Below are 23,628 nucleotides of genomic sequence, written 5' to 3' on the forward strand. Positions count from 1 at the left end.
AAATATCTTTTATAATTGTTAGATAAGTTAATAGCCGTTACCAAGGACAAAGTTGTTTTAATTGCTTTTAATCATTTCTGATTTGAGATAATGTAGTCATAAATATAATGCTTTAAGAAATGCTTGGGACTAAATAGATAGATTGGGACTAAATAGATTTTGATCCAGATGATAAGTGGTCATCTGGTCTCATTAGTTTAAGGGATTTTTGTGAAATCCCTTAAACTAGCCCAAAATTAGTTTGCATAAAAGCTGCTGTATGCAACATTTAGAGCATTAATATGGTAGCAAACAACTATTTAATTGAGTCACGCTCCCTCTCTTTGAGTTGTATTCCCAGTTTCTCTGTTCTTTGTTGTGGCAGACAACCCTTCTGCATGTGTGTGTTATGCCATCCTGACACATGGAGGTGGAATAGCGTTTTCGAAGAAGCATAACACCTGAGCCACACTGTCTCCATGCGTGTGCGTCACAGAATTTTCTTTTTATTTCTGTGGTCATCTTAACAGGTTAGAGCAGCACTGCCCAGGTGCAACTTGACTGCTGCTCAGATGCAACACATCTACAGATTCGAAGTTTTATCAATGTTTTTCCAGCGAAATGTGTTTTCAGCATAAATAGACAGGGAAAAATGGTCTTTTGATAATAATATTATTGACAACAGTTACAATGTCTGTATCCGTCACAGACATAAAGAAATACAAATACATTTGTTTTACTCAACCTTTCTTGTTTCTGTTTCTGCTTCAAAATAAAACCCCGCTGACTGTCAGTAGAATCTCTATTGTGAAATATTTGCAGGACTGTGTTGCTGACAAAGCAGTAGCTTGCAGGGTTTCATAAATTAGTGTAGTAATGGCTTTTGACTGTGGAAATACAATAGTTAAAGCAGCATGCTGCTCTGCAGCTGCACTTCAGCAACAACATTTTCAGTGCAGACACCCAAGCTTGCAAGCTGCAGCAGTTCAGCAGGGTAGTCATCATGCGCAGCTCACGCATACAGTGTGTCACTGGCGTCACACCCACCTGCAGTCCCCCACACGTTAACACCATTAGTTCTGTCAACACTGTGGGTGCTGTTGACATCATTAGCACTGTTAGCTGCTAGCCACTAGCTCAGCCACTTCCATGATGAGAACCATGTGCAAGCAATCTCAGCCCAGACTGAATCATAAATATACTGTAAATTTAACATCCATCTCTTTTGATGGCTTATTATCACGAAAGCATTGGTAAATTTATATATTCACTATTAAAAAAAGCCATTGGCTGGTACAAGCAGGCCTATGAATCATCATCAACCAGAAAGCTGTAAACATGGCTCACAGGTGTAGAAGGTGTAATCATGTTGAAGGAGGAAAAAAAACAACACATGTACAATGTAACAATACATTAAAGACAAGGTGGAGAGAACAAAAATATAAAGCCTACTATAATTCCTTGTTGTGAAAGTGTCCTTGCAATAGTGAATGTTGTCAAATTAAACATGTGTTACCCACCTTTTAACTAGCAGAGGAGTTCACAGTCTGACATAAATTGCCAACTGGTGAGGTAAATTCAGAGTGGGATATCACATGAAATCCAACAATCTCTTCATAATGATAGCCTACATGTTTCACTTCAATTTAGACTGAATCCAATAGAAGTTCTCGGCTTGCCATAAGGTACAAAATAGGTTTAAAATCATGAAGAAAAAAGACTGAAACTGAAATTTGATCTCTTTGCCAGAGAAGTCGTTTCTTGTCTTTCAGCAGTGAAGTGCAGATTGGATTGATCTATCAAATCCACACCTGCAGTTCACCTGTGGATCTAGTGGAGGCGCCCTCACACCACACAAAGCTCGTGCTGCACTCTGACGAGTGTAAACGAATATAAAACCTGCACGTGCATCTTCTTACTGTTTTAACGACATTATACATCAACACGGGAGAGTATGTAAGAAACATATCGATTTGTTTCCGAGTCTGAGCAATATTTAAGCTTCACTGGCAGAATTCATACGTATGGTGGTCTAGACACGACTCCATTTCCCATCAGCCCCTTGGGCCGCATCAATTTTCCTTTTTCAGTACCTTTTCGGGGTTTGCAACTGGATCAGCTGGATGAACGCGCGACTGCGCAGCAGCAAAAGTCTTGAGGGGAAAACCTGGTGGTTTTTACAGCGGGGTTTTCCTTAAAAACGTTGGAAATACTCAGATTTTTCTTTCAAATTTTCATTTTGTAAGTTTCTTTCCTAGTTTTTTTTTTTTGTTCCTCCGTGAGTGTAAACTTCGGATTATTTGGATAAAAAAGATTTAAAACATTTGAAGGGAGTTTTTTCCCTTTGAATCTCGCGTGTGATCACCTGTACAGACAGGAGTGTGTGGACTGGAGCAGTGTGAGCTCAGTATCAGACTGTGGTTCAGTTGGACAGACGAGTCTCCGGTGCCAACGCCTTTCTCCTCTCTTCTGTTTCTCCGCTTCTCCTCGGCTGGAAACTTCAGCTCACACCGACCTTTGACGGCGTCTGACGGCGTTTCCCTTCAACTAATGAGCTGCTGAAACGACAGTCAGAGAAAAGAAGTTTTAAAAAGTGAAAATGGGCTGCACGATCAGCGCCGAGGACAAAGCTGCGGTGGAGAGGAGTAAAATGATTGATAAAAACCTGCGGGAGGACAGAGAGAAATCCTCCAGAGAGGTCAAACTGCTTCTTCTCGGTAGGAACTGTGTTTCTCTCACTCTCTTTTTTGTTAAGTCAATGCATGAATAACAATAAATGTTTGATTACTTTTCACGTTTTCACTGCAGTCTTCATGACTCCACACCCCTCCCTGTGTTGGTTTAAAGCAGCTGTGGCTCATCACGTCTCCACTGACAGAAGTTTTAGAAGTAAACCAGATGTTGGTGGTGAACTCGGAGCTTTCTGAGTTGCAATCAGAGGACACTATTTGTTGACTCAGTGTTGTCACTTGTCACAAAGCACGCTGTAACTCATGCAGGCCTGTTTTACTTCAGTGCCTGTAAACAAAACTCTGACTCTGGTCAGACTGTTGACCTGTAAACACTGAGAAATGAGAAGTAAATGATTGTATCTGTATTGTAGCTGGTTAGTATGAATAGGAATGCTGTGTTAAAATTTATTTAATTGTCCCACATAATTTGGCGTCAGTGTTAGAAAGACAAATCCATCACTGGGTCAGATTTGTCCCAAAATGACTTGTGAAAAAGCTGAGCTTTACCTTAGCACAAGTTCAATGTGAGGAGTATCATGAGCTTTTGTCTTCTTGTATCTCTACACACTGTAAATCACGATACAGCCTGTACTGATTTTTTAGGGCTGTAGACTTCGTATTAATCTGACATTTGCTGGTATAGCCTATTAATCATGTCAGTGTCAGAAAACAGCTATCAATTTTCTTAAGCTCAAGTCGATGTCCTCGGGTTTCTTAAAGGAATACTTCACCCACAAAATGATCATTTGTGTATCAATTACTCACCTTGTGTAACGTGCAGTTCAAGAGTAAAACTTTTTTTTTCTCTAATGCCTCCACGGTGAACAAAGAAACCAAAAAACCTTAAAATTAGTGATGAACTGAAGTCATAGGGGACCACCTTCAAAGACAGCTAAACAGTATCAAAACGTCCATTTACACAGCCTCTTCTCATTCCCAAGTCATCAAATATCACCATTTGGTCAGTGATTTTGGCATCAGTTTATAATGCGGTCGAACATCTGGACAGCACCTGTCGTGGTGGTATAATATACCAATGGTTGGCATCAGTTAGAAAGTTTAGGTAATGCCGTGATACAAGGAGCTTGAAAGTCCCTACAGGGTGGGCAGGATTCATGGTGGATACGTCCAACAAACCCTGGACTTTCACCCGGGATCCTGCTGTGTGTCTGATGAAATGTTGAAAGTCTAGAAGAGCCACACGATTTAATAATTTTATCCCAGAACTGGGTAATATTTGGCTTTTTTTGTTAGAAAAGTTACTTTAACGATTAATAGATACATCAAAATTCTTGCCCCTTAATTTTCTATTGATCAACTGATGATCAAATTAATCAACCAATCATTACAGCCATGTTGATTTGGTCATTGTTCTTCGTCTTGCGCTGCTCTTTCTTTGGTAATTTAAGTTATTCTATAAGTAGTAGAAGTAGAAAATGTGTTGGGCCATTACAGTTTAATTTAAGTAATCTCACCTCAAACTTCAGGTGATTGATATTAGTGACTTCCAGGTTCAGTTTAATGACACTGTACTGACCACTGACTGTATGTTCTGCACTTCCTGCTGGTATTCGTTACTGACACATACTTGTTGGTCCTCACACTGTGGGTGTGGACTGCACAGACGTGCCAGTGGGATTAAATGCCCTGAATCCAGCAGCACTCAACATTTTAATGCTCTCTGCTCTCCAGCAGGACCTCCTGTCCTGTGCCAGTTTTCAGAAAGTTATTTAACACCACATCCCATTATCTATAATGTGTAACCTCTGCATCAGCATTGATGAGTCTGTGACCCCTTCAAATGAGACAGTCATCATAAGTTGTGGCGTCAGAAGAGCTTATAAAGGCCCAGGGAAGTGAAAGTAACTAGTATTTCACAAGAAAAAAAGCAAAAATTTGAGAAATCACAAGATGACCCCTGATGATTTATCTCGAGACCCCAATTTATAGCCATTTCCGGCACAATACCACACTCCATCAGAGGAACTGCTGTTTGAGAGAAAGCTCTGTATTCTATGTACGTAAGGGGACTTTTGGCCTAGTAACAGAAGTTATTTATAATTTTATGAACTTTCGTTTTCCTTCCTTGTGTGTGTGACCCCTCTCTACATTTAAAACAGTGGGGGCAGATCTCTTCTCTTGCTCCTCAGCAGTAGCTTGGAGTATTGACTTATGAGGTGGATAATTGATCAGTAAATGGGAGAGAGGAGCAGCTGTTTGTGAGTGAAAGCAAACCTTTAGACCCAGCAGAATGAATGGTTAGGTTTCACTTTCACTGCGCTCTGTCTGTGCGCTCAGTACGCTCAGATAACGTTTATTCCAACAGTACACCTAATGAATGGTCCAAAAATCCACTGAAACTATACAGAAGTACAAAAAGAATAAAACGGTTAAACATAGAGCATCTGATATGTGTTGCCCTCAGAATGTTTTGCACTTTAAAGAAGTGAGCACTACACAAGCTGATTGTACTGATACAGTTGTGATGTGATTCTTTTGACCTTTTGGTTGTCACGTCGCTTTTTTCTCACAAAATGTTGGGCAAGATACTTGAGTCATGTCAAAAGAATGACACGATGAATATAAACAGAGACTGTGGTATTAAGTGATGTAGTTTTAAGAGAGATTTAAGTGGAATATATCTGTATGTGAAGTCCTCACTGTGTGTTTTCCTGTAACATGATGTCATGTTACCAGAATAAACGAGTAACTAGTATTTAATTAAATGGATTATTCTGAGCACAGCTATTGAATTAGTCATCGCAATGAAATCATCACTACATTCATTCACGCAGCAGGACTTCCTGAAGACATTACAACGTAATGATCGCCCCCAGAGAGCTGCGTCACAACAAGATGCATCATGTCATTGATCATGAAAAATCTCCCCATGACGTACATGTTCCTTCACAGTAGATGGTGTTTAATCCCCCTTAACACCTGTTTTTAGAAGGATCAGTTTTGGGATGTTAAACAGACAAATCAATTGCTGAAGATATTAGGTAGTAGCTGTGATTTGTTCTGGAGGGACAAGTAGGAAGAATTAGGCAAAGCCCTGAAACAAGTTTATTACATCAGAGAAACACTCCTACTTCACTTATTCATGTCTCAGCAATAATCACCGTAACAGGAACTACTGTAGTCAGCACTTACAGTTACTGATCATGACTAACATGATTTCCACGATTTGCAAATCTCAAAACAGACATGATTTATTCTTTAAGTGTTGTCCTGCTTTTGTCCTTATTGTTTGTGTTCTGGACCATATCTCTGATAGTTTGCTTAACAAGACCTGAAGTGTCTCTGCACGCGCTGGAGAAATGTCTAACCGTTCTTTTGTAAAATTGTGTTGGGTAGGGCTGCACCCTGAGAGTCAAAAATCTTAATCACTGGTCAGAGACTCCTCAGCCTAATGTGATTCTTCAAGTGTGTGTGTGTTTTTTCTTTTTGGTTTTTTTTTTGCCAGTCTCTCATGGACGCACAGTCAGGAAACACAAACCAGTTGGAAGGAAAAAAGGGGCCCCTGAAAGCCTCTCATATTGGTACATTTTGCAATAACAAATATATAAACCCCCTTAAACCTCCTGTAAAGATCAGTGCATCTCCACTGCCCCACCCAAAAAAATCAGAGGGTGCATTTCCCACTGCAAAAAAATTGGCTTTTGTATTTAATGGAAAAGGTTACATTTGGCATGCAAGTCCCTGTCAAATGACTCTGCAGTAGTCACAGGTCGGCCTATTTATTGGCTCCACCTCCGACCAGCTTCGCTCAGCAGTGATGGAAATATGACACCATGGTGGACACGTAAATTATAGCGCCTTTGCTGGAGAGATACAATGGTGGGCTGCCACAAAATACCATCCGTCTCTGTCCAAGCAGCACTCAAACATTGTTCCAATTTCAGCTGGCACAAAGTTTGGGAAACTGAATAAGTTAGAGACATAAAGAAGGTAACCTCTGTCATATTTTCAGTTATTTCCATTCTGCTACCAACTAACTTGTTTTCTGGGTTGTCAGTGACGTTGAATGTGACACACCAAGAAAATACAAAACAAAGCACACCAGCAAAAAAAAACAAACAGAAAGACATAGGCCTACTTGTCTGCTTGTCTACTGGCAATGGGAAAACAGTCTATCGCCTATTTTACGCAAACTAATTGTGGTCAAAAAGGGTATAGGCTAAGCAGGACTCCTTCTAGGTACCTTCGGACAGCTGGAAACAGTTAGTTAGGACAGTGCGTCTTAGTATGGGGCCCCCCGGAGTCAAGGATCATCACTGCAGTCAGTGTGCAGTATACTTTTCGGGACATTTCGGTCCTCAGATGTAGCTACAGACAGAGCGCTGCTCTCTGGTACAGGCAGCTGCGTACCCAGACCCAGGATGAATCTGAATGAGATAGAGGAAGCTGCTGGGAGGAAGAAAGGCTTTTCCTGGTCAGGCTGTAAAATAACGTTATTGTCTTCTGCTTAGAAATGGTTCTTTTACAGATACAGCCCCAGTGTCGGGAGATAGCAGAAGGGGAGGAGAATTTGAACTAGATGGGGGACCAGTAACGGTCTACATCCTGTGAGTCAGACCACATTCCTGGTAGTAGCATTATCATTAAAAAGACAGGCAGTTTCATGTTTACGTGATTTTTCTTGCACCTTGATCTACAAGATATGACAGAACAAAACCATGCCAGTAAATCTGCTTCCTTACATTTCAGAGCCACTTGTACCCAAAACTGTGAGCTGATTTTTATCTGTTTCCGCTGTTTTGTTGATAGATTTCAGCCTGATTGCGTCATTTCATTGTGTGGAAGATGAGCTATTTTAGGTACTCGAGCCCTGACTGAAGTCAAACCTGAGGTCATGTTGATATGGTTGTTGGATCAGCGATGGATGAATCCCACCTGCAGCTGACTGATTTGTGAGAATGACCATGTGGTTCTGCAAAAGTACAATTCAGACTAAAATCTCATTGTATGGATATTTTTAAGGTTTTGACTACAGAGTTGAGGCTGAAGTTATTTTTCCAGGCAGTGCCCTCCACCCCCTGTCTGTGCTGGAATGAGAGTTATAGGGGAAAAACAAAGAGGAGTTCGGCTGCTGCTCTTTGTATGAAACCACAAAGCTGGAGAGCCGGCGCACCCCTCCAATGAAAACGGCCTCTGGTTTGACCACGAATGGCAATTCATAAAAAATCTGCATTTTAGATTCTTGTTAAATGAGGCTTGGTTTGGAGTCTGCATGGGTTTGGACGACTAAGTGAATGTCTGCTTAAAATTGGTCCGTGAACTGGCAGCAGGCCACGGTTGATGATCAGCCCCCAAAAATGCCATGAATGAGAGAATTGGTGACTGACAGAACTGAGGAAAGGGATCAACACAATTTGTCCTCCCCTCCCTGTCTGTGTGAGCGGGCGTAAATCTCTTTTGCTGGTGACAGCTTAACCAAAGAATCTGTGGATTTAATTCTTGTTGGCCAGCCATCTAAACATATTACTCTACTGTAAGCCTCCTTGACAAAATTCATCTGCTAAGGATTCCTAACTGGCAGCAGGAACGTGTTTCACCACCTTTTAGGGAAACAACAATTTTAAGACATCCTTATTTCCAAATTCTTCTCACATTCAAACTTGTTTCTCGCTGTTTTGAAACAAAGCAGTTATCCATATTTCAAATCCCAGCGCTTGAAAACGTCCACATCCTGCTAACAATTGTTGCAGTTATATTAAGCAAAAGGAGGCTCTTCTGCCAGTGTAAACTCCCCCCCCAGATGTTTATGGAAATAATTTCTCACTGCTTGTGTGAGTTTGACATCCAGTGTTTCATGTGCACACATGTTTTCATGCCTCTTTAATTAAACTTCAGTTATGAAAAATGACTGATTCCAGAGTGAGTCGACGTGTGGCACAGAGGCAAAGCACTGATTCGCCACCGCAGACACCTGAGCTCAAATCACAGCAGTGACATACAACGTGTGTTCTTACCATCGATCAGTCAGGAGGGCTATATTTAGCACGGGACAATTAATCAGGCTGGCAGTTTGTTCAGGAGGCCAACCATGGTACTGCAGCAGTAAATATCAACACATTAGGCTTTGCTGGTATGTGATGTTTCATACCTTTCTGACTTTCACCATAGTTCGTCTTCGATGGCATAAGTGTGCCGTGTGTGTCTTGCAAAACATGCATTTAAACGACTTCTCTTTAAGCAAGCTGATGTAGCTACGGTGCATGGGAGTGGGTGTGAGTCCGCAAGTCCATCAGTCTGATTATTTTTGTAACAGCCTGGTATTACAAAAATTAGATTACAAAACAGCATGACTGTAAGCCTATTCATATTTTGTACGAAAACAGTTTACACCGTAAGCTACAGAATAACAAATAAAATAACTGGGCTCACTAATGCATTCAAAACTACTGGACTTGAACACAGCATACCTCAGTGTGAATGTTTAATCGCCAATGACAGCTGTGGTCGTGAGTCACGTTCATTTCAGCCCACACCGAATATGATTGGGTACAAAGAGGTCATGTGAAGAAAAAACACATAAACACAGATGCCTTTCTGATCATGTCAGGATATTAATGAAAATGAGACAACACAGATTAAATCCAACTACTAATCGTGTCACAAAATGATTAAATTATTGTACATTATGGAACTCTTTGTCACTATTGATTGTACAGAGGGCAAAATTATCGTACAAATGCTATACAATTATACATCTGTAATGCTGGTCAGAAGAGAAGCAATGGCAGACTGTTAAACTCCTTGCAGATGGTAAAAAAAGCAAGTGGCTGCCAATATCATAATGAGAAATTAATCAGGTCCATTCTAATTAATAAATATATTTAATCCCTGTAACTCTGGATAAGAGATCATGGATAGAATAATCTTTTTAATTGATAAAGGAACACTTTGTGCTCATTAACATGTTATGATGATACTGTTCAAATTTGGTGTGAAGTATCAGATATACTATATACAGAACACATTGGTGTTTGTTTTTTTAAGATTGCAGACGGACCCTTTAATCATGTAATGTTTTTATGGCCCCTCTGCTCTCTGACGGCCAGAACAGCAAGATATCTGGGATCGTCTCTCCAGTGGAAAAACACTGGCTCAGCCAGAAGCGTGACAACTGTTTCCTGTTTGGATGATTGTTGTAGAAATAATTTAAAGATTCCTCGTGTGAAATAATTTTCTCGCTCATCATTGTCACAATGGCCTTTATTGAAATGGAGGCTCTGATATCAACTGGCGGGTCATCGGTCCATCACTTGTCACAGATGGACAATATTGTGAAAGCTCACACTTCCCAAAAGAGGCGCCGCAGCTCATCACACTATTTCCCATCATCCTCTCTGTGTTTCTGCACCTCTTAATCTCCAGGCTGTGGTGCACACATTTTATTATAAGCAGTTAGCACCTCATTCCTCCGTGTGACACTGGTGTCTATGTCTGTCTGTGGCTAATGACAAATAGCAAATGTGCTCATACTCTCTGACATGCTGACTGGTGCATCACATTGTTCATCACTGCTCTTATCTGACAGAATTTTGGAAATACATCATGAAAATAATTTCAGATGTTATTAAATTGAAATCTAATCCGACCCTAGAGTCTGGATCTTGGGAGACAGACAAGGACTTAATGTGAGCCGTAATAAAAAATACTTCATGTTATTTGCGGCAACAGCTGGGAAAAAGTGTGTTTTACAAAAGTGGGAATCTGAACTTCCTCCTTCGCAGAGGCAGCATATCATCATACAACAGTTTCTATGATTTTTTAACACATTTTAACAAGTTTTTTTTCTAAACTTGTTATGTTCCCTTGCAGTCCATTAAGAATGGACCCGCAACCCAGCAGTTGGAAACAACTGCTACAGCAGACCTGAAAAGATCTCGTACAGTATGAAGAGAATATATATATATATATATATATATATATATATATATATATATATATATATATATATATATATATATATATATATATATATATATATTGATATGCATGAACTCTGAATATCTGAAAGGGTTTCAATGCTCAGTAGAGTTTCTACAGTATCGATACACCCGAACCAGCTGCACTTTCTTACTCACTCTTACTTTAGTCATTCTACTGTTCTCTGCCACTAACCAAGTGAAAGAACAGTTATCGCTTTCATATTATAGCCTTGTAAAATGTAACTTTTGATTAATGTCTATTTGTCCCTGTAATATTGAAAACAGTATCAAAACATACTAATAATATCTTTCAAGGTAATGTATCAAAGTTGTAAATTCCAGTATCATGGCAACACTAATTAGCATGACCTCATACCTTACTTGATTTTATTTGCTCTATTTTTCAATTATGTCCAAGTGAGAAATTTCTACCATATCAGGGCTGGGTGTTTGAGTGTATTTGTTTCTGGGAAATTCTCTATTTTGCTTTAATAAAAACATCTTTACAAAAGAAAAATAAGGTTTCATTGCTGCAAAGAAGTAAGTCATGACCATGATGTACTTTCCTTCAGGCCCTCCTTAAATGCCTGCCTTTAAAGTCCATCACAAGGCTGCTTTTTCTCGGCTGTTTTGACGCAAACATATTGCACATTGTGTGATGCGTGATTAAATGAGATCAGATTAAGTCTAACCGCTGTGAAAAGCTGGTTTGATCCATTGTCTGTGTGAGAGGGGTCTGGATCTGTCAGATATTATGTGGGTGACTTTTTGTGGCTGTTCTCATATAAGCGCTTCTTTTTTCAGGTGCTGGGGAATCTGGGAAGAGCACAATAGTAAAGCAGATGAAGTAAGTTACAGCTTGTAACACAAACCCCGACATCCTTTAAGAAATGCTGTCATTTTTTTTTACATAACACTGATAAAAGACAGTCGCTCACGCCCACTTTCAGCTGCAGCCTTGTAGTCCGAGGTTAATAATGTGGGGAGAGCTGTGGTTACAAACAGAGCTCATCTTCGTAGAAATACTGTGGAGGCAAAGTGGGACCCTCATTTCACTCTGCTTAGGCGGTGTAGGAAGCTCCCTTTTGCATAACGTGTTAAACAATGGGCACAGAGGCCGGCCACAGCCTGGCAGGACCTGAATAGACTCCCCCAGTTCCCACATTAGGCATGCTGCATGCTCACTGAGGCTCAAATTCCAGCACTAATGACAGCGTTACATGAAATGTTTCAAATCTGTAATCTGTCCCACATTTGTTAAAGCTATTGTTCACACTGTCAGATATTTATCCAGACTCTAAAAGCCTGTTTGGATTTTGTTTCTGTGTCAGAATCATTCATGAAGATGGTTACTCAGAAGAGGAGTGCAAGCAGTACAAAGTGGTGGTGTACAGCAACACCATCCAGTCCATCATGGCCATCATCAGGGCCATGGGACGGTTAAAGATAGATTTTGGGGATGCTGCACGGGCGGTAAGTAAAAGGAATTTTGGTGTTTTTGAACCCTCTTTTCCTGTTTTTGACCAATGCAGACAACAATTTTTGAAATTGGTCCAGTGTTGCGAGACGGTCCTGTGACTGCAGCGGCGAAACAGGCTCACGAGCAATTGTGCATTGTCTATGTATGTACATTGAAAGAGTTTGTTTTTGTCACTGACGGGCTCGGACTGTTATCGTAAGTATCTGACAACTTTATGGAAAAGGAGGAGAATAAAATGTTTTTTTCTCTCACTCAAGGACAAGTTCAATTCTGAAATACTTTTCCACATTGTGCAAATTAGGGTTCAACAGATTATAGGCCTGGTTGAGTACTCGGGCCAATATTTGGCAGTTTGCCAATTATCTGTATCAGCATTTTATTTGATACAGTTAATTAATTAAAAAGTGCAAAGAAAGTGTCAGCATGGGAAGAACCTTTACTTTGTAAAATCTCAGGTTGATATTTTTATTAATTCATTTTTTACTTAAATTTTCACTTGACTTTATAAAAAAAAGTTGCTTGGATTTTTCTGGAAAGGATGTTGAACGTTTCAGTTTTGATTTAACATTTGCTAAAGGCATTTAAACAAAGTTTTGTGTTGGAGTTTGTTATAGTCCCAATTCTACATCTTGACAGACAGATTTTCATTTTTATTGTAAATGCATATCGGTTCCAAATATCAGTTACTGGTCTACTACTAATTGACGAATACCAAACCACTAATAATTGGTATTGGTATTCGTCCTGAAAAACCAATATCGGTCGACCCCCAGTTGAAATCATCTAAATAGTCACCCATGAGCTTGAACATCTTTTTTTATAATGCTGAGCAAGGCTTTCTGTATTCCAACACAACAAACTCTGCCGGGCACTCGTCTCTCCAAATCTCACTAATGTTTCCACCATTGTTTTTCCTGCAACAAGTCACCTTTCATGAGATTTAAGAATGAAACTTCTCTGTAAAGGTAAAGCATGCAAGTGAAGGGGGATTTAGTGGCATCTACCAGTGAGAACTGCAGATTGCAACCAGCTGATAATTCCAGTTAGGATTCCTCAGGTTTTCTTTGTTCAGGAGGTTTTTACTGGGAGCCAAATTATCTGCAGAGGTCTCTTTCTCTCGAAAACAAACGTACCAGATGATTTAAAGTGGTAAAAACGCTGAATTAAGCAGTTTTACACTACAGATCAGTGTTTGGTTTGTCCTCTTAAGGCTAATGGAGAAACATGATGGTGAGTATGGCAAACTCCATATAAGAGGATCCGCTCCCAATGTAGATATAAATGACTCATTCCAAGGTAAAATAAACACTACAATTTTCAGCTGATTATACACTAAAGAAAACATACTTTCTATATTATATTTCATTTCTGCCAACATACCCCTCTACATCCTGCACACTGGACCTTAAAGCAAGACAATAACAAAAAGACCAGTGAAAGGGAAAGAAAAATCATTCATTTCTTTGTAGGAATCCTTTCCATAATGTTGCCAGACACTTACATCAACAATAGGATGCTGTCAGTGGCAAAAACAAGTACATTTATTTGCCCTGTGTTGTTACATTTCAGCCAGTTTCGCCACTGCAGTTGTCTCCTTTAATCACTTAGACACAAAAATCATATTCAGTCTGCATTAAATATGTCTTTGTTTATTGAATGAATCACCTCAGGAAAAAGTTCACAATGACAGCAATTATTGTCTTCATCACAGGATGATGCCCGCCAGCTGTTTGTCCTGGCGAGCTCAGCAGAGGAAGGGGTGATGTCGGCAGAGCTGACCGGCGTGATTCAGAGACTGTGGGGCGACGCTGGAGTTCAGACGTGCTTCGATCGATCACGAGAGTACCAGCTCAATGACTCTGCTTCATAGTGAGGAACTCACTGTTCACTTCTCTGCACACAAACAAACCAAACATCAACTGAAAGACTATTAAATGAGTCAATTTACAGATGACTGCACTGATTTAGGAAAAGAAATCTGCAAAAGTGCTTAGAAATAATGAAATCTGGCATCCATTCACCATTTATTTTGTATAAAAATAAGTTAAACAATCAGTTAGATGAGTTGATTGATCAATCAAGTCAATAGTCAATAAGTCAATAAGCAGAAAAATGATCATTAAACATCTCTGTTTCTTCTGGGTTGTGAGGATCCTCCTCTTTTTCTTTATTTATCTGATTATAAACAGAAGGTCTTAAGCTTTCTGACTGTTGGTCAGACAAAAACAGACATTTTATGACATTACAGTGGGTCATTGGAAAATCCTTGTTTTTTTTCCTCATACCCTGACATTTCATAGACCTAAAAGTTGATTAATTAATTGAGAAAATAATTTGAATATCAATTGGGCATGAATGCAACTTCTTCAACTTCAGCCATACTTGATTTCAAATCCATTTCTAATGATTCAAATGTATTTTTTTGTCATTACTCAACTCTCTGACACACTGAAAATTCCAGGAGGAAGTGAGACTGCTTTAACGATTTATAGGGAAGTCTAAACTTGCACCATTCATCTTCTTTCTCATAAACAGGCGTACAGTAAAGCATTCATATTCTGCCTTATATTTTTAAGGCGTTTCCCTCTTCACTAGAAGTGGGACAAGTTTGACTCAGAGTAGTTCTTCTCCCTCATGTCTGTAGCATTTCCTCTGGAACAAACAGGGAGGCAAGATGTGTCTTGTTCTTCTCAGTCTTGTGTCAGCTTGTTATTCAGCTGATTGCATTCCTGAAAAAGGAGAAACACGAAGGAGAAACTGACAACTTGAAAATGTTTCTGTTCAGTTTTATACAGCTGTTTATACAGAATATAACTTGACAACATGGTTTTAGATCATTGTGATAGTCAACCACTGGATCCAGCTGTCTGATCAGTGTTAAAAAACTCAAAATTACAAATAAAGCAATATATAGTCCGGTCTTGTATTTCCAGTCAGACATGGGTAAAGCTGAAGGTTTTCTGTCTCTGTGGCGTTTATATATTGCTCTTGCCCTGAAAGAAAGTATCTCAAGGACACTTTCTTTGTTTTGAAAACAGCCAAGCTGTCACGGTGCACTTTGTCTACACTGTGAGACAAGAGGAACCAGTGCAGTTGTCTGTTTTTACTCAACCCACAAGGAGCCAGTGTTTATCATGCACCAAAATATGAGCCCATATTTAGTATCATTCTGTGGAGTCCTCGGATGTCTGTCTGCAGAGCCGCCACTCCACCAGACATAAACGTCGATTTGCATTATGTTGTCTTTTTTTGATTAAAACACCTGGATAACCAAATCTGTTTTTAAACATCTTTTTCAATGAAGCACATAGCTGCCTGTACTGTTGATACTGCTACAGTAAATGTGTAATGTGTAGGGGTCGACCGATATTGGTTTTTTTTCATGGCCGATACCAATTATTAGTAGTTAATGAGACTGATAACTAATATTTATCCATTTACAAAAAAAAATGAAAATTTTTCTGTCAATATTTAGAATTTGGAGCAACTTTTTATTTTAAAAAAGCAAGTGAAAGTTTAGATAAAAATGAGTAAATAAAAATAGCTCCTTTACATTTTAGAAAGTAAAAGTTCCTCCCATGCTGACACTTTCATTGCACTTTTTAATAATTAATTGTATCAGCGATAATTGAAATAAAATGCAGATACAGATAATCGGCAAAATACCAAAGAAGGGCCCTAATAATCTGTTGAGCCCTTTTACTGTTAGATGTATATTACAACTGGGTTCATCTTCATATATTCATGTTTTCTGTCTCTCAGCTACCTTAATGACTTGGACAGGATCTGTCAGCCGAACTACATCCCAACTCAGCAGGACGTGCTGCGTACACGTGTGAAGACCACTGGCATCGTTGAAACTCACTTCACCTTCAAAGATCTCTACTTCAAGTTAGTATAGCTGTAATTTATCTGCTGATGAAGGGCCTCAGGTGGGCTGCCTGTGCCATAAGAATAACTGATTAAGCTTGAGAGGCAGTCAAGGCCCGAGCTGGTTTATTGTGTCACTCAGCATTTAGATGTCTTCATTAACTTAAAGGGTTACTTCGGTATTTTTCAACCTGGACCCTGTTTTTCCATGTTTTTGTGTCTAAATAACAAATGGAAACAGCAATTTTGATATTAGTCTGGTATCGAGTGACAGGGCTGCACCACTCGGAGCACTTGTGCACGTTCAATATATGACCACTAAAAGTGTTTGTTTTTGTCACTGACAGGCTCAGATTGTCACTCTAAGTGTCTGGCAACACTATGGTAAGTGTCTTAACAGAGATAGACCTTTTTGTTAAAGAGCTTTTGTTTAACCAGAAACAGCTCCGGAAATCGGTAATTTCACCAAACTCCATTTAAAATTAACAGTAATTTTAGCATGTAAAGAGGCAGCATATTTACACCTTAGTGGTTTAATTAAGGGTTAATTTAAACCAAACCAGATTTGGTGACTGTTGCAACAGTGGGAAGACTAAGCAAGGTTGTTTTGGGGAGTTTTATTTCATTTCTGTCAACCTTGAATGAAGCAGGGTTTTTTGTCACAGACATAAAATTGTTTATGTAAAACTGTTTATTTAAGTGTTTATTATTTAAGGAGTCTGTTGGGTTTGGCAGTATTGCTTTTGAGGCTGTCTCTGGTTTAAGAAAATGGATCTACTCTTTAACAAAAGGGTCTATCTCTATTGAGATCCTTTCAGTATTGTCAGGTATTTAGAATGACAACATGAGCCTATCAGTGACAAAAGAAGCACTTTTACCAGACGTAAACTGAGGGTGCACAGTTGCCCTGAGTTACATGCAGCCTGTTTCACTGATGCCATCTACAGCCCTGTCGCTCAATACTGAACCAATTTCAAAAACTGTTGTCTCCATTAGTCACTTAGACAAAAAACATGGGAAAATAGGGTCCAGGTTGAAAAACACGAAAGTTACCTTTTAACACGACTGGACTGAAAGTTTATCACTTGAGCAGGAAACACTGAACAACTACATTCTGGTAGAATTTTATTTATTTATATTTTTAAACTTTTCTCGAGTCTTTGTTAGCTCATTGCTTTTCCTGATGAATACTGGATAGTTTTACCACTTTATATGCAAATTGTGATGAGGATAAGGCTGGGCGTCAGAAACACAATAACACAAGCAATTTATTTCATAAACATGAGGTCGTTTTCTTATGATTTTTAACATTTCATTTCACTGTCTAACAGCTTATGATCATTGCAGTCACAAAAAAAGAAAGAAAAAACTTCATGAAAAATGACTTTGAAGTAACTAAATCTTGATTGCACTTGCTTTATGTTGCATGTGCATCTCACTTTTCTTTATACATATATCTATATCCATGATGGTCATCCGTCAGCTGTCTGTGTTTGTCATATGTTGTGGTAATTTGCCCCTCATCATATTGAATTATTTAATGGTATTTTTTTGACGGATGCTGGTTACAGTTTATTTTCAAGCCTCTTTTATATCTCACAAATGCTGCTGACTAAAGTTCAGCCCGCTAGTTTGTAGCAGTAAAAGTGATTATATTGCTTCAGTCCTTTTACATTATTTTGTCTAGCGCCTGTACTTATAAATATTGGTGAAACATTAACTATAATAGCCTCCGTGGCCTGCCTTTGTATCCCCATATTTGAATAAAACAAAAAACACTCAGGATCTGGAAATGTGCAATCACTGAATTGGTGTTGAAGCACATGGTGTTCTTTCATTTAATTTCTGTGTCAGTTAAGCAGCCTGGTGTAGGTTCAGTTTGGCTCTGAGGGCCTCAGGTGGAGACAGAGGCAGAAAACACGTGTGTGTGTGTGTGTGTGTGTGTGTGTGTGTGTGTGTGTGTGTGTGTGTGTGTGTGTGTGTGTGTGTGTGTGTGTGTGTGTGTGCGCGCGTATGTGCGTGCATGCGTGTGTGTGTGTGTGTGTTTGTGTTATTGCCCCAGATTTACGAGGACACTCATCCTCATGAAACATTAAAATAAGAATGACATTAGATTAAAATGAGCACATTCAATGTACATTTATTTACGCAGTTTATGTGTGTCTGCAGAATGTTTGATGTCGGCGGTCAACGCTCGGAGAGGAAGAAATGGATCCATTGTTTTGAGGGAGTCACATCTATCATTTTCTGTGTAGCACTCAGTGACTACGACCTCGTCTTGGCTGAGGATGAGGAGATGGTAAGTGAGTGAGTGTGGTCTGGGGTCACTTTTTAACATGTGGATGACACTGATAAATCATAAGACACAAAGCAACTAATGACTAATAACATTAATGGCGGCTCTGTTCTTTTATAGCTTATAAGTGCTGGCAAAGTACCTTTTCCATTCAGATGCATCCACTAAAAGCTGTGTTAAATATGTTTTTATTAGTCTGTGTCATTTATGATCTTGGTACACATGGTATTTTACTCGCAGAGCCTTTAGTTCAAGTCGCAGTAGGCACCAAACCCAAACAGCAGTGTGCGGGAAGAGTTTTGGAACATTCCCCAAGACCCTGAAACCAAAAGCAGCTAAATTAAATCATCATGAATTTTATTATTCCCTCCTGTGTCAAAATGTCTTATGTGAAAAGTCCTATTATGGGTAAGCTCACGTCTGCTCTCTCTGCAGAACCGCATGCATGAGAGCATGAAGCTTTTCGACTCCATCTGCAACAACAAGTGGTTCACGCTCACCTCCATCATCCTCTTCCTCAACAAAAAGGACTTGTTTGAAGAGAAGATCGGCAGGAGTCCACTCACTATCTGCTACCCAGAATACACAGGTGAGATGCACCTGTGTGTTAGCAATTTATCAAAGTTTTAACGCGATATCATCTGTGTAGTCGCTTCTTGAGTTTTTTTGATCAGAAGAAATGATTATTTCTCTGTTTATGTATCCTAGCCATAAAGGGACAGTTCACCCTGAAATCAAGAATACATATTTTTCCTCTTACCTGTGGTGCTGTTAATCAGTCTAGATTGTTTTGGTGTGAGTTGCAGTGTTGGAGACATCGGCCAAAGAGATGTCTGTCTTGTCTCCAAAATAATGGAATTACAGTAGATGGTACTCTCGGCTTATCGGACTGTGGTGTTCAAAGCGCCAAAAAATACATTTGAAAAACTTTTGTTTTTGTTCACTGGTGCACGGTAAATATGCTTCAACACTGGATTGTGTTGCTAATGTGCTGACTGGCTGGCATGAAGACAGTCCTCCAGTTTTCCCTTTTGAACGAAGATTAAAGACTATAACCATCTGCTGGTACAGAGTTATTCTCTCCCTCAGGGTGCTGAATGTATGTGCTGGTCGGCCATCAGCAATGTGTTCAAAATGTGGCCAAGATACAGGCGGCGTTAGGCAACACAACAGTTAGCTCTTGTCACTGCTATTTCTTTGATGTCGTTTTGGTCTGGGCCTTTAAATACGTTTGATGTCATGCTGTTGGAGGATTCTGTTAGGTTTAGATAATACAGCAAAAGCCATTTTTGAGGTTTCTGTGTGTGTGTTAAATAAGCTTTGAAAGTAGAATGTGTCTTTATTGTGTGCGTTTTGATCTAGTGATGCTTTTTACAGTCAGACAAAGGGTCTGTGTTTTACTGTTGAGCTGTTTTATCACATTTAAACGTCATCACCATCCCAGCATTTTAAGTTTAACTGAATAATTCACTGTAGCCCATTTTGCTTGTCAGTTTTATTAACCAAGGCCGCTCTAATGTCCATGATGGACTTTGACAGTTATATCTATTTATAGATCTGCAACACAAGAGTTTGTGTCAGGGATCATCAGTTTTAATGTCTTAATAGTGAGCATCACTAAAGGTGTCTCTGCACAGCAGGCACGCATAGAATTCAACAGTCGCTTGCAGAAAGGATCATCAATAATTAGGAGGTCTCTGCATTTCTGATGTTTTGCTGACAATTTTTTGATCAAAAAATGAGCCCAATGCAGATTGTATCCACCAGCAGACTGAACTAAAATCTGCATCAAATAAAAAATCAAAAATATAAATGAGTTGAGCTTTTTTCCAGAGATCATACAGGAATGTGAATGTGAATTTAAAACCAACTTCTTTTTTGTAAATTACCTTTTTTACTGCAGGTGGGGACTCATACGAGGAGACTGCAGCTTATATCCAGTGCCAGTTTGAAGACCTAAACAAACGAAAGGACACCAAGGAGATCTACACCCACTTTACCTGTGCCACAGACACCAAGAATGTGCAGTTTGTGTTTGATGCCGTGACCGACATCATCATCAAGATCAACCTGAGCGAGATCGGGCTGTACTAAAGCTTCAGGCCCTGCAGGTCTGTACAGTGACTTTCACCTGCACTACACTTCATGCAGAACGCTGCAGAGATGTGGCAACATGGTGGTGTTTGCAAAGCCAACAGTCAAAAATGTAATGTTGTTGCATCACTGCAGACTGTTGGGTCACTATTATTTTTGATAACTTTTGGATGGATTGCACTGAAATTTGGCTAAGAAACTATCTGAGTTTTTATAAAGTGCTGCTAACAATCAAAACAATTCAAATTTATGACATAAAAACTAAACGACTATTGATGAAATATGTCTTCCTCATCTGTTTGCCAACATAGTTGTGATAGACAGAGCAGGCAGACACTTTATCTGCTCAGAAAGTGGATTTTACGTAACCAGCACCTGAAAAAAACAGTCATACTGAATAAACTGGTCTCACATGAAAGTAGTCAGGAAAAATAGATTACACGTAATGTGAAGTGAACAAACTAACAAAAACAATCAAATAATAAACTCCATCCACTGATGAAGGCCTTGTGATATGGTTGAATGCCCTAAAAAAAAAACAAATAATTGGCCAGAACCTTCAAATCATTAAAAACAAAAGTGGTCCGTTCCTCACACCCCTGTTGTGATGAGCACTTGGTATCACCCATGAGCCAGCCTGGAGCATTCATGTCACCACCTGCAACCAGGTGTGTGTGTGTGTGTGTGTGTGTGTGTGTGTGTGTGTGTGTGTGTGTGTGTGTGTGTGTGTGTGTGTGTGTGTGTGTGTGTGTGTGTGTGTGTGTGTGTGTGTGTGTGTGTGTGTGTGTGTGTGTGTCACGTGGTCCGTGAGGGAGTCTGCAGAAGAAAGCAGTAATGGTAAAAAAGACAAAGTCCTGGCAATACTAAGTTAAGCTAACTTATTTACATGACAAGAGCCAGTTTCAAGATGCTAAAACTGGCCCGAAACTATGGCTAATAATACCTTTTTGTATTTTTACAGCTGCGTGCATGGCAGCTGACTATAAATGAACGTGACCGAAATTGAATAACATTTAAGACAAGAAAGATATATTTTAACAAGAAAGATATGAATGTGTGTGGATGTAAAAATGCTAACATGCTTCTTAGCGTTATGCTAACAAGCTAACATAGCATAAACACTAAGGCAGAGATAAGTATTCGTTTGTGGATGTAAACATGCTAACAAACTTCTCAACATGATGCTAACAGGGCTAATGTACCGGTAGGTAAATAAGGCAGAAATATGTGTCTGTGTGTGGGTGTAAAATGCTAACATGCTAAACATTGTGCTAACTGGCTAACAAAGATACGTGAGACAGAGATATGTGTCCGTGTATAGATGCTAACATGTTAAACGTTATGCTAACAGGCTAGCATGCTAATCTTTAAAATACCAGACGTGCTAAATGTTATAGTCCGAGCATCAACAGTCAACTGTTACTGTGGTTAACGTGTGTATTTTAACAAGAGCCTGACATATATATGGCATAAATAGATTTTTTTCATTCAAAAAGAGCCAAAAAGTATGTCTACAAAATGAACTCTTATTACTACAGAAGTGAATGGAAATTTAGATTAGGCCAACATGTTTAGGGGCATTAATCGGTATCTGTGCGTTTCCTTTTTAACATACCAAATGGTCACATGAACATTATATCTGTTGAAGTCTTTAACAATTATCCAAAGAAGCAGATTAAGTAGCTTTAATTAAATAAATAAGTTGATGAATATATCAGTTGCTCAGTACATGCATACATGAATAGCAGCAGTCTGTAATAATGCCAGTGGTCTCCTCCATGAGTGATTTATTCACAATCATTTGTGGGGATAGTGGCAGAAATATGACTGTATTAAAGTTATGAATTATGTTCATTATTTAGGCTATTAATTGAGCATTGTAGCCAACATGCTTTAAAATGCTTAACTTTAACTTTGAAGGTCAGCTGTCTGGCTCTTGGCTTCCTTATTCTATTTCATTGTACAATTTGGATAATAGATCAAGCTTCAATGGATGCAATGTTCATTTGATCATTTGTAAAGCTAACAAGGTAAAAAAAGGCATCGCAGTTGTTTTTCTGTTTAGTGGTTTAAGAAAGGAAAACAATTAAACCATAGATACACAGATTGGCATTGAATCCATGTTCATCATTTCCTGTTGCCATAAGGATTAAATACTATTTGTCTTTTTCTTGCAGGTGTCAGGAGCAGAAATAGGACTTCTGGGCTGGTATGTCTTGTCTGCAGAGGGCGAATTGGAAAGTAGGTGTTACTAAGAACTGAGCTGGTGGCCATGCTGCATTTAGGACCTAAATTCCACAATTTGGGGACTTGATACTATGATTACATTTGTCTTAATAGATGTTATGATGCAGAGCATACTGGAGAAAGTGATATGTGGGGGAGGCTTGTGAAATGAGGGTCACTGTGAGATATGTGGAATCCTGTTATATTTAAGACCTGTGCAACAGTCTGGGGCTGGCAGGTAAAGCCCCCTCAGAAAGTCTGTCTGTCTCATGTACAAGGACCAAAAGAGCCTGTTCATCAAATCCATCACTGCATTTCACTGTTTCACAGATGACGAGTTAATTCTGTTCACTTTTTTCTGTTGCATCTTCTCTTAGCTTGAGTCTGTATCACACCGCTTTTATTGAATATTTGTTACATTTCGTTTTAATTTTGGAGTAGCAATTATTTAGTATTACCATTTTTGGATGTGTGAATGCAATAACTTATGTATGGAGAGGCGTTTTGTGTGAGCAGTTTTTGTAAATATACATAACGTATCATTTTGGGTCTGGGATTAGTTTGCAAGAGTGTAATGAACTCAGTAGCAACACAGCTGTCTACATAGTTAATTATTAACTAGACAACATTGTACTGAACAATATTTTTATACATGAGACACATCATTGGAAATCATTTTGTGAAGGGAGATCTTGACTTCCCATAGGAGTTTGAATATAAGTAGGTATTTTTTTAATCATGTAGATATCAGTGAAGATGAAAACATTGAACAAAAAAATGGGTTAGTTTGATATAGCCACAGGCTGTATTTTCTTTGGCTGCAGCTGTCACATAATATTTAGGAAGTCATTTGCTGAACTACAGAATACTGTAGCAGAGCAGAGTTTGGGTCAGTCACTTCCTGCACCGAGGAATCCTGGTAGAAATCATTCCTGAAGGTTCAAGTCGAGCTTTCTGAACATTGCCGCAGTTGTAATTTTCATTTCAACATCATTAAATGATGGCACAACA

General features: G+C 39.1%; 1 protein-coding gene across 1 annotated transcript; it reads left to right on the forward strand.

Moving 5' to 3' along the window:
• The first annotated feature begins 2,118 nt into the window (after nucleotides 1-2,118).
• gnai3 (guanine nucleotide binding protein (G protein), alpha inhibiting activity polypeptide 3) lies at nucleotides 2,119-23,628 on the forward strand. The gene is made up of 9 exons (XM_042491000.2): nucleotides 2,119-2,696; nucleotides 11,456-11,498; nucleotides 11,983-12,124; nucleotides 13,843-14,000; nucleotides 15,894-16,022; nucleotides 18,171-18,300; nucleotides 18,733-18,886; nucleotides 20,201-20,408; nucleotides 22,569-23,628. Exons 1-8 carry the CDS (start codon nucleotides 2,579-2,581, stop codon nucleotides 20,389-20,391), a joined length of 1,065 nt encoding a protein of 354 aa, XP_042346934.1. The 5' UTR covers nucleotides 2,119-2,578; the 3' UTR covers nucleotides 20,392-20,408; nucleotides 22,569-23,628.

The sequence above is a fragment of the Plectropomus leopardus genome, chromosome 9 (genome assembly GCF_026936395.1).
Source record: "Plectropomus leopardus strain MGB_pleo_1.0 chromosome 9, ASM2693639v1, whole genome shotgun sequence".
NCBI classification, from domain to species: Eukaryota; Metazoa; Chordata; class Actinopteri; order Perciformes; family Serranidae; genus Plectropomus; species Plectropomus leopardus.